General features: G+C 44.6%; 1 protein-coding gene across 3 annotated transcripts in view; it reads right to left on the bottom strand.

The window, feature by feature from the left end:
* MAPKAPK5 (mitogen-activated protein kinase-activated protein kinase 5) overlaps nucleotides 1–12,123 on the bottom strand; it is a 49,063-nt gene that overhangs the window by 1,180 nt on the left and 35,760 nt on the right. The window contains exons 8-13 of one of the 3 annotated variants that reach the window (XM_008059549.2): nucleotides 10,685–10,765; nucleotides 8,807–8,994; nucleotides 6,562–6,682; nucleotides 3,692–3,822; nucleotides 3,019–3,134; nucleotides 1,923–2,027 (exon numbers count right to left, since the gene is read on the bottom strand). In XM_008059549.2, the coding sequence (XP_008057740.1) occupies nucleotides 1,923–2,027; nucleotides 3,019–3,134; nucleotides 3,692–3,822; nucleotides 6,562–6,682; nucleotides 8,807–8,994; nucleotides 10,685–10,765 (742 nt within the window). Of the gene's footprint in view, nucleotides 1–1,922; nucleotides 2,063–3,012; nucleotides 3,135–3,691; nucleotides 3,823–6,561; nucleotides 6,683–8,806; nucleotides 8,995–10,684; nucleotides 10,766–12,123 lie in introns of those variants that run through there. The other 2 variants (XM_008059548.1, XM_008059551.2) reach the window with 2 other exon arrangements.

The raw sequence follows: 12,123 nt of genomic DNA, 5'->3' as shown, positions 1-12,123 counted from the left end.
GGAGCGGCCACTGCACTCCAGTCTGGGCGACAGAGTGAGACTCCAACTCAAAAAAAGACAATAGCAAGAGCTGGTGTGGATGTCGCCTAACTAAAAGTCTCAAACACTGCTAGTGAAGTTCATATGTTTACACAACCACTTTGAAAAACACGTGGCAGCATCTACTGAAGCTAAACACATGAATATCTCCATAAACCAGCAATTCCAATCATATATACATAGGAGAAATGAGTTCATCAAAAGACATATTCGAGTGCTCATAGCAGCCCTTTTCCTATTCCCCAAACCTGGAAACAACCCAAGTGTCTAATCAACAGAATGGATAAAAAAATACAGCACAGTCATACAATGAGAACGCATGATCTGCTGCTACACCCAACAGCATGGATGGAACTCACCAAAATAATGTTGCCTTAAAAAAGTCAGACACAAAAGAGCACAGTCTTGTCTGATTCCATTTACAACATACAACCAAAAACAGGCATAAAATTGCGATTACCCTTGAATAGAAGACACATGTTTCACTACATGATCTAGGTGCTGGTTACAGGGGAGTTGTTCATTTAGTGACAACGCTCTGAAGTCCATACTTCATTATGTCATCACTTTTCTATAATTATGACAGATTTCAAAAATTTGTTTTGGTTGGGTACGGTGGCTCAGCCTGTGATCCCAGCACTTTGAGAGGCCAAGGTAAGAGGATTGCCTGGGCAACTTGGTGAGACCTCGTCTCTACAATAAATCACAAAAACTAGCTGGGCATGGGGGCATGCATCTGTAGTTCCAGCTACTTGGAAGGCTGAGGCAGAAGGATCGCCAGAGTACAGCAAGTCAAGGCTGCAGTAGCCATGAGCGTGCCGCTGCACTCCAGCCTGGACAATGACAGTGAGACTCTAACTAAGAAAAAAAAATTTTTTTGTTTTTAATCCCAGGGAAGTTAATCTCTTCCAGGTATGGGAATGGTGATGCTAGCACTTTGAATTTCTTACAGTATGCCTAAGAAACAAGTGAGACAAGGAAGTCAAAGAGTTTGCTCCCTTCCCTGAGCATCCCGGAGTTTAAGACTAGTCTGCTAAACTGGAAAGACAATATAAAAATAAGTTCAAGAAATATATCTCTACCTTGTTTGCCTGGGGGGAAAACTCGACCAGCACCTGATATGGCAGACTTTCTACTCATTACCAAGTGAAATGGATCTTCTCTAAGCTAAGCATAACAGCAGGGTGGACTCCTTAGTATTTCTTTTTTTTTTTTTGAGTTGGAGTCTCACTCTGTCACTCAGACTGGAGTGCAGTGGCTGCTCCCGGCCACCGCAGCCTCGACCTGCTGGGCTCTGGCGATCCTTCCGCCTCAGCCTTCCAAGTCGCTGGAACTATAGGCACGTGCTACCACGCCCGGCTAATTTTTTGATTTATTGTAGAGATGAGGTCTCGCCAAATTGCCCAGGCGGGTCTCGAACCTGCAGGCTCAGGCAATCCACTCACCTCAGCCTCCTGAGGTGCAGGATTACAGGCTGAGCCACCGAGCCCGGCTGACTCCCTAGTACTTTGTCCTCTTATTCCCCTTTGGTGAATGCTGTTCTTTAATGACCTAGTAAAGAGCCCTGGTATCTGGGAGTTCTGAGATCTGGCTTCTGTTTTGTTGTTTTCTGCAAGTGATGTGTAATGTGGACTTTCCAGTATTGAGTCTGCAACCTACAATTTACTTGAACTCTAGAAAACAGGTGAAAGGGTCAGACATCCAAATATGCCTGGGCAGTTGATGAAGAGCTAACCCCCCATCTTGCAATATTCCACTCACTTCTCTAGCCAGCCTCACTTCACTTGAAAACAGCCCTAGTTTGGGCCCTAAAGAGATCCTACATGATCTCAACATAATCACTTCTCTGCATTCCTGGGGAAAGGAGTGAGAAAGGCTCTTACCATTCCAGCTGAAGCTTTGCAGAGTATCTCTTAGGAGTTTGCATTCCCGGTTATACTTCCAAGCCTCCTGCATTACTTCATTCAGTTTCTCATCTTCATTCTCTCCTATTGGTAAGGATGAAAAGGAAGTTGCATTTTTCCTGCAAGCATCATGGGTTTTAGTGTCAGAGGTAGAAGGACATGATGTCCAACTGGCTGAAAAGCGATGATCAAATGTGCAAGACTTCACCAGACACTGGCTTTACTGCGTGTCCCTACATTACATATAGACCGCTGCTGGTCTTTAAATTATTCTACTTGACATCCTCACACAAATCCTCCAATGGCCCCAGAGTCTTAGCATTGTGGGACAGGAAATAGGCAGCAGCAGATCCTATTGCTGTACAAAAGATACCTGGCCAATCTAAGATCAAGAGGGAGTGTGAGCTACCTTTTTTCTCTTGAGCTCATTTCTTACTTTAGAAGACTATCTGAGGTATACTCCGTGTGTTCTCTTAAGACCCAAGGAGTCTAGGAAGGCAGGTCAACCCAACAGTTTTCCAGCTTAGTGCGTGAAGCATCTCATTCATCTGCTGAGAATAGCCATCATACCATGTTGGTGGAGAGAGAACAAACTGAAAGCTCTCATCCCAAAGGACCCATGTGTAATCATTGCCCATGACACAAATAGCAACAGAGGCCACTCTGGAACTAGGGAAGTGTTCTCTTATATTCATGAGCTAATGGCAGCCTTGCAATCTAAGGACTCTAAAAATATTTAACAGCCTACAACCTGATCCTGACCCACATTTTCAATTCTCCATCCCCTACGCTATGCCCCTTGTTATCAAACTAAGACAACGCTAAATTGCATGTTTGCACCTGACACTGGCAATTAAGTCTAAACTAGAAATTTTACAGAAAAGCAAAGGAGAGGCAGAACTTATCATGTTCTGAGTTCCCACTGTCTTTCTAGGGCACAGACTAATTTATGTAATGTACTTGTTTTCTTGTAACACAAAGATAAAAACAGACAACCACTCCTTTTATTACATGCATGCATATGTACACAAACACTCAAAGGCACATAGAGATTAATAAATGGTGTGACCTTTACCAGCCTGGGGAAGAATACACTGAGCAATCACATCTCGGAGCTTTTCCAAGGCAACATTTGAATCCTCAGCTCCATTCTCATGGTCGTGGATGTAGACACTGTCCTTTGGCTTGGTGCTTTAAAAGTTTGGGGGAGAAGTAATAACAAAGTGAGACTCCAAAACTCAACTCTGGACTGATATTAACTCTAAACATAAGGCAACAGATTTTTCAGAAAAATAACCACAGTGTGTCTAACTCCTGAAACTTATCCGCTCCACCCTCTTCTTCAGAGGCCAAAAAAAGGCAGACCCCTGGTTGAGCTTTCAGAACCCAGCACTCAGCCATTCCTACCATAAAGAAGAATCAAAGAAATAAGCACAGCCGGGCTTGGTGGCTCAGCCTGTAATCCCGCGCCTTTGGGAGGCTGAGGTGAGTGAATTGCCTGAGCCTGTGAGTTCGAGACCCACCTGGGCAGTGAGACCTCATCTCTACAATAAATCAAAAAAATCAGCCAGGCGTGGTAGCACATATCTGTAATTCCGGTTACTTAGAAGGCTGAGGTGGAAGGATCGCCAGAGTCCAGCAGGTCGAGGCTGCGGTGGCCAGGAGCGGCCACTGCACTCCAGTCTGGGCGACAGAGTGAGATTCCAACTCAAAAAAAAAAAAAAAAAAAAAGAAAGAAGCTCAGTTACCCAAGTAACTTCCTCTTCCGCAGAATGGGGTTGTTCACTGAGTGCAGGGGTTTGAGGCTGACTTTCAGATCCTGGATTCTCATGTTGGCTAGTTGTTCTGCATGAGCCTGCTGGATTCCTGCAACCACCGCCTGAATGCAAACACTGTCGTCAGTTTATCACATTCATTGCTGGGCACCTGAAAACACAATCTAAGAAAGTGAGAAGGAGAAGCTCACAGTACTAAGAAGGCAATTTCACTCTTAGGCTGAAGGTATAAAAATTTTGATAAGGCAGAGAAGTCTGCCCTATGGATCAAGCAGGGCCCAAAGAACACCAGGTCAACCAAAGGCCACACAACAGCTAAGCCCTTCTTTCCTGTAGGGGGACAGAAATGCAAGCAAGTAATACTAACAAGGCTCCTGCTCACAGCCACCGATGAGTGCAAGTGTGAAGAGAGGCACGTGCATCCATCAGGGGAAAGGTTGGCAGGCTGCTGCCTGAGAAACTTCCCAGACAGGCATTTACTCACTGCCTCCCTGATGGCTCAGAATCCTGACCATTTCACATGGTGACCATGGCCAAGTCTGAGGCCGTGTGAATGAAGGCCACGGCCTGATTCATAAGCCAGTCAATTAATTTACATTAAAAACAACTGTCATGGAGTCTGGGACTCTCAAAGTACATTACTGAACAGTTAGGTTCTCACTACAGGCAGACCAAATCAGCAGAAAGCATCGGAGAATATTACGATCCCACTTTTGTATTTAAAAAAAGGACAGGCCAGGCTCAGTGGCTCAGCTTGTAATCCCAGCACTTTGGGAGGCCGAGGCTAGTGAACTGCCTGAGCCCATGGGTTCGAGACCAGTCCGGGCAACATGGCGAGACCTCATCTCTACAATAATTAAAAAATTAGCCAGGCGTGGTAGCGTGTTCCTTAGTTCCAGCAACTCGGAAGGCTGAGGTGGAAGGATTGCCGGAGCCCAGCAGGTCGACACTGAGGTGGTCGTGAGTGTGCCACTGCACTCCAGCCTGGGCGACGGAGTGAGACTCCAACTCAAAAAAATAAAAATTAAAAATTAAAAAAGGACAAACTGTGCATGTGTGTATGTGTATTCCCAGAAAAAGAACAGGAATGATACATCAAGCCATAAATTACCTCACTTCTGAGAGGTAAGACTGTGGCAGGGGAATGAAAAGTAACTTTTGCTTTTTATTTCAATACATACCTCTGTATTGTCTGAATTTTCACAACAAAAGCTGACAATTCTAAAAAGCTGTTCCTTGGTGAGCATGCAATTACATCAGGAGGAGTTCAAACTAACTTAAGAGTACTATATAATCATAGCCAGCCCTGGCTACACCCTTCTGTACCTTCACATCTATCTCCTCTTCAGTAATGGCCTAACCAAAGAGACGGAAACTGCTCAAGGTCATGACTTCAGGTTCATAGGCGGAGCTTGGATGGACCCTATTCAACATCTGTCCATAAGGTCATCTTTCTACACTTCCAAAGTTGACCGATTCACATTATGACCAAATGATTTCTTTAGAAATGGAAACACACTGTCATAGTGCAGTTTTGTCTTAAAGGCCTGGGAGCCACTCTTTCTCATGAAGAAGATTCTACATGTCAATACTTAGCTTCATTATGGCCAGATTTTTAAGTAACTCCTGAAGGCAATCTTATTTACTAATTTCCCATGTGCTGCCAATAGGATTTAAGCAATCCCTTTGGATTTTGGAATGACCAAACCATTTCTGGACTACTGGGCATACTTAAACTAGAAAAATAATCACTCCACATCAAAGAGGTGGCAGAGAACTCTTTTTTTCTCTCAGCTCTTTCTCTCCCATGCTTCAGCTAAACTTAGCATTCTTTTTTTACCATTTGTTTATTCTTTCTCACACTTCAGCCACACCCCTCAGAAGCTGGTAACACTCAAATCTGTCACTGCCTTTGACCTCTCAGCCATACTCTGGCCCTACCCTACACACCTCATTCATTTGAATGCTCCTCTATCATCTCAAACAATAGCTACAACCTAAGAGATTCCCCCTTGCTCAAACTAGCCTCGTTCTTTATTTGTCAATGTTATGACCAGATATGCTACCCACTGTCCCCTTATATCTAGTCAGTTTCCAAACACTGGGATTTTTCTTCAACAATATTGAGCCTATTGATTCATCTCTGCTTCTCTGCTCCCAGAGCCAACCCTCAGCTTCTCGATTACTGCAGAAGTCTTAGGCTGACAAGTCTGCAAGTCTGGCTGACCATCCCTAAATACCTTCCCAGTAGCAACTTTATTCTCAAAACTCTCCCGGGCACTTACGTTGTGCGCTTACACTGTCTGCTAAAATTCTTCAAGGACAGATCATGCCTGAACATGGGAAAGAGCTTAGATGCTGTCACACAGTAGATATTTAATCAATGTGAAGGGTTTTGCCTTCTCTTTGGGCAAACTGCATCCCTTCAAAAATGTGCTCTTTTTCGGACTTCCCACAGAAGAAAACTTAAAATGCAAAGTTCTGATGTCTGGATTATTTCCTCTTTGTTTCGTGTTTATTGGTCTTGCCTTCTCAACTAGTCTTGTTTAAACTCCCTGGGGGAAGGGATGGTGTCTTACACTGCTCTGTGGCCCCAATCTCATAGCAAAAAATATGGAGGATATTTCTTGTTCCCTTAGTGTATATTTACTGAGTCTTGATCTGGCCTTTTATGGAAAGAAGTTCTTTATTTTGGATCCTGATTCTCAGGAAACCAGAAATATTTCTCTGGGAAGGACTGCGTGCTCTATATTGTTTTCCCTTTAACCTCTCACTGAGTTCAAGTGCCAGCATTCCTTCTCAATACAACCTTTACAGTCAACAAAATAAGCATCATTTAAAACCTTATCCATCATCAGTTGAGCAGAGGGTAGCACATTATCCAGGGCCTCAGTCGAGTTGAGCCAGGGGTGGTCCAACACTCCCTCGATGGTGAGTCTTTCCTCTGGTTTGACCTTCAGAAGTCTGTGGAGAAAATGCCAACAGGGCTCCCACACACAGTTGCTACCAAAAGCCTATAGGAAGTTCCTGGGTCTGGTTCTAAACAGCTCTGGCTTCTTCTGACTTCCCACCAACGCCTGCATGCCTGGGCTTTCCACCTGCGGGGCATGGGTGGGATTCTAGTCCCTAACCACTTATGGGAGTATTATGGCTTGAGGCAATCCTTTCTACATTGAGCAAAATGAGATAAAAACCGGAAGAAAGGTCTTACTCCAGTGACACTTCTATTTTCTAGGGCTCAGGGCTCATTAAGGTAATACTACATATGACTTATAGTTCCTGAGACTTTGCATATTGAGAATATTGCATAGTGGGAATATTGAGGTTTTTAGAACAATGGGCTTTAGGCTTACAAAACAAACTCCAAGTACTTTTTGGCTGATAGTGGCTGCAGAATTAATTGAGGGGGTCAGAAGGTTCTGATAAAACTCTTAGATGTCACCATATGACAGGACATGAACACATTATTCCAGAGACATTCAAAAACGAAAAACCTAGAGTCTCCCAGAGGGGGATGGCATTTGCTCCTAAGCCTAATGTATTGCTTCTGCACCACCTGCTTTCCAGTCTACTTCTTTACATCTCACCCATTCCTGCTGATGCGACTCTTAGGTCATCTCAGTGTGTTCTCCCCTTCCAACTCCATCTCCTGTCATTACAAATGTCAGGGTCAAGACAACATGCCTAATTGCTCATTCAGGTTGTCTGCAACCTTATTCTGAATTATAAAGAAAGGATTATTTAGAAAATAATCCCAAAGATAACTGATATTGCTCTAGGGTCAAGAAATATATTCTATAGAAAACAGGCCAAAAAACTTACGAGGATATTGAGGTTTTGGTTAAATAGCTGGGAATACAGCATGGAAATACCCTGTCCCCACTCTCCTAAAAACCTTTACTTGTACATTCTAGAAAACAGTTCCTCATTATAGCACATAGACACCCCCTCCCCCCAACCAACAGGACAAGTTCACTTTTGAAAGGGTATAATCTCCATGGAGAAATGGCTGCACTGTCAGGAGACAGTTCCCAGGTACTGCCAGTTTAACACTTACCTTCATCCCATTACAGATGAAGAACCTGAGACCAACAAAGAAGAAACTGCTCAGTGATAACCAAGCAGTGGGAATACAGGAAGGGTGCCCAAGTCAACAGGCTGCTAAGCCTCCCACACAGGTGGGTAGAAAAAGCCTACTTCAAAGTTAGGTCTGACTTTTTTTTTTTTGAGTTGGAGTCTCACTCTGTCGCCCAGACTGGAGTGCGGTGGTATGCTCATGGCCACCATAGCCTCAACCTGCTGGGCTCAGGCAATCCTTCCACCTCAGCCTTCCAAGTAGCTGGGACCACAGGCATGCGCCATCATGCTCAGCTAATTTTTCTTGATTTTATTGTAGAGATGAGGTCTCGTCAAGTTGCCCAGACTGGTCTTGAACCCACGGGCTCAGGCAGTTCTCTTACCTCGGCTTCCCAAAGTGCTGGAATTATCAGCTTGAGTCACCATGCTGGATCAGGTCTAACGTCTTACCTAGTCCTCTGGCTACCAAAGGACTCTGAGTGTCAACTCTCTCTCATCCACTTACCAGCTCCAATTCTTACTAAATCTTTCCATCTTAATATATGTCAGAGCAATCAACCGGCAGGTGGATGGCTGGAGGGTGGGGTCCAGGCCTGGCAAAATCACACACTCACAGTATCCAAGGAATGAAAACTCAAATGTCTCATTGTCATTTCAGCACTCTAGTCAATTCCTGGCATCAGTTCTGTCCCAAAAAACATGACTTACATGCAGAAGGAGGTTTGCAATGTAGGGTCCTGAATTAATGCCCACAGATACTGGCTATGGAGGGACCTGGGTTCACACCCTAGGGACAAAGTCTGGGTGGGAGGGGGCAACAGGAGGGCGAAAAGCACCATTTCCACCAAGGTGTGGGCACTGAGAACTCTCACCTCACGTTCCAGGGATAAGAGTTCTATGATATTAAAACAGGAAAGAGCCTACCTAGAAAACCAATGACTTTTCTCTACCCAACATTCCCTTGAGCTTCACCACCTTGAAGCCTCCCCACCCAGAAGCCCACAAACTCACTTCCTCACAACATCTTTGGCCATCTCTGAGATCTGACTCCACTCTTCCTCTGGGAACTCAAAGCTGCCTGTCATGATCTTTCTCCGCATATCCTTTGGGATAGTCCGGCTGTGGTGTTTGGAGTAAAAAGGAGGGTATCCGCATAGCATCACATAAATAATCACCCCTAGGGACCACAAGTCACAGCTCTGAAAGCAAAAAAGAAAATGGTCACTCACAGTAGAGGCAGGGCTCCAAAATGAAGCCCCCACAACAGGCCCAGGAATAGCGCCTGCCACATGCAGGCTGATATCTCCCAGAATCACTTTAATAGAGATTGGGAAAGTTTTAGGAAGTCTTAGGAGAACATACCTTTCAAATGCCACCAATACTACATATATGTACCCCATCATATAAGGCCAGTCTTGGATAAAATAAAGTCACTTTTATTCCGTTTATGCCCAAGCACCTACCTGATCCTGAGGTACAGGTTTAGGGTAGTAGTTTGCCCCTATCAGACATAATAGGTATAAACCAGCTGGTTGTAAAATGGATGTCCAAACAAAGCAGCTAAGATACATATAGGTTGACCCTGTAGTACAGCCCAAACCATTTTGTAAAGGCCCAAAGCAATGTGACACAAATCAGGGAGAGGCACTGGAAGGAAGAACAGGAAGTCTAAAAGCATTTCTTTGGCCATGAAGGACTTACTAAGTCCATTTCCAAGGCCACTCTGGGAGACAATATTGTGAAAGACAGAAAACTGCTACCAGCTACCTTGTTTGCAGGTATTAAGGTGACTCCCTGGCCTATTATCACTACATAATTAAAAGCAGCTCCACCTGCCTTGGAAACTAGATCCATAGAGGCTTCAATTCAAGCCTCTCTTGAACTGTGAGATAAAAGTAGTATCTGCCTAAGAAGGCAGCCCACTAAGCCTGTCACTGGGACTACACACACACACACACACACACACACCCTCATACCACAGTTGTGTGATGCTCTGAGAGAAGACTGGAGAAAGGGGTGTCTCAGGCTCTTGCTCATGTTTCAGCATCATTCTAGTGAACAATTATGGATGGCATAACCCATGCTCTAGAAAATCATTAAAACAGAAAATTATAGAGGTGGAAAGGAACCTTCCATCCCTCACTTTATAAAAGAGGAAATTAATTCTGCAGACAGTACATGTCATCTCTCAGGTCCTCTGTCAAGCATGAAGCTAAGCAATCTTAGCACCATCACACAGCTAACATGGTGGAGTAGAGCAGATGTCCTAGCCTACTGCCTTCTTACCATCCCTAGCTCCTTCTCTGTCATCTATATTCAGCCTCAAGTTCCCAAGGAGCATCATTTTTTCTGATCTACTTAGCAACAGGACATGTTTCAAGAGGCCCTAAACCTCTTGTGCTTCAAAACAGAGATGCTTGACATGTGGGGTGCAGACTAAGAACCATCACAGTGCCAAGCAACATTTAGGAGCCCTTGCTATGTGTACTGGATACTGTTATAAGTTGTTTATTTTATGGAGTAAGGAAAAATGGTACCATAAATGATCACAGATTGTTCTCTACCTTTTGTATCTCAGAAATGGCCTCCATCTCAAAAAAGCAAGCCAACTGTCTTTTCAATGTTGCCAGTGGACTACACAGTCAGCCAAATAAATAATCTGATGGGTAATCTTGCTGCAAAAGCTAAATGGGTATGAAACTTATTTCATATTTCTTCAGACAAAAACTGTAATTTCAAATACTACAGTGCAAGTCTGCCTCCTAATCTTTGCAGCAGGAATGTTAAGGGGTAAGAATAAAATTGGCCACATTCCCAGAGGGCCACGAACACCTCACAGGAGAAAAGGGGCTACACAACCAAGTGAAGATAAGTTATCACGCCCCCTACCTTGTTGTAAGTGTAGGGTGTTGGTGAGGTAGGTATGATGCCAGACTTCTCCTTCTGATGCCTTCTTTGTGCCTCCAGTACCTGTCAAGAGTCAGACCAAAGTAGATTATTTACTGAAAATCATACCACCAACAACCTGCAAGTTGACACAGACTACTGGAAGATTGAAGAAGGTAAACAACCGGCAATCAACAGAACACTTTCAAAAACATTTTTTCTTCTTACAAACAATAATTTATCAATCAGTCAAGGAAACGCCCAGGTCAAGGACAGGAAGAGCGATTTCCTAGAGGAGTTTTATCCCTTCCTGCCCATCAAGGAGTTTGAGATCATGGACTTTTTCCTGGGGATATTCCTTATGCCTGTGCAAAAGCAGACCCAAAATGGCCAGCAGATCAAGTTCAAGGTATTTGACACCATCAGAGACTATAATAGTCATATCAGCCTAGGTGCTAAGCTCTCCAAGGAGGCAGCTACTGACATCTGTGGAGCTATCATGTTGACCAAGTTCTCCACTGTCTCATAAGAAGGGATTCCAAGCCAGGCTCGGTGGCTCAGCCTATAATCCCGCACCTTTGGGAGACTGAGGTGAATGGGTTGCCTGAGCCTGGAGGTTCAAGACCCACCTGGGCAACTTGGCGAGACCTCATCTCTACAATAAATCAAAAATTAGCCAGGTGTGGTAGCGCGCGCCTGTAGTTCCGGCTGCTTGGAAGGCTGAGATAGAAGGATCGCCGGAGCCCAGCAGGTCGAGGCTGCGGTGGCCGGGAGCAGCCACTGCACTCCAGTCTGGGCAGCAATGAGACTCCAACTCAAAAAAAAAAAAAAAAAAAAAAAAAAGATTCCAGAGGGGGCACAAAAATGGTAACCCCCACATTGTTCCATGAAAGGTGAGAGGATGCTGGGGCTCTGTGCTAGAGTATTTCACCCCCACACCCAACCCATGGATACCATCTTGGCCCCTGTGTTCATGAAGCTGTTGCTGCTGGAAGATACTGACAACTGCCACAGCTTGGCCAAGAGCTGTACTGCCATCTTGGAAACTTTGCTAAGGGCACCTCTGATGCCATCTCCAAGGTCCATAGCTATCTCATCTAACAGAAATTCACTGACCTTCTTGTAAAAACCCACAGCAGAGTCTCTACACAGAGGACCTAGGCTCCAGATGTGGCCACTACAGCTTTTACACAAGATCAATAAAGTGAATCAATTAAACCTAAAAAAAAAACACCATTTACAACACACAAAAAAATATTAAGCAGCCGGGCTCGGTGGCTCAGCCTGTAATCCAGCACCTTTGAGAGGCTGAGGTGAGTGGATTGCCTGAGCCCGCGGGGTTTGTGACCCGCCTGGGCAACTTGGTGAGACCACATCTCTACAATAAATCAAAAAATTAGCCAGGCGTGGTAGCGCGCGCCTGTAGTTCCAGCTACTTGGAA

The sequence above is a fragment of the Carlito syrichta genome, unplaced genomic scaffold, assembly GCF_000164805.1.
Source record: "Carlito syrichta isolate Samal-C Ts95f unplaced genomic scaffold, Tarsius_syrichta-2.0.1 Scaffold304253, whole genome shotgun sequence".
Lineage (NCBI taxonomy): Eukaryota > Metazoa > Chordata > Mammalia > Primates > Tarsiidae > Carlito > Carlito syrichta.
Note: the sequence above shows the minus strand (reverse complement) of the source record. Positions and strands in the feature narration are given on the sequence as shown.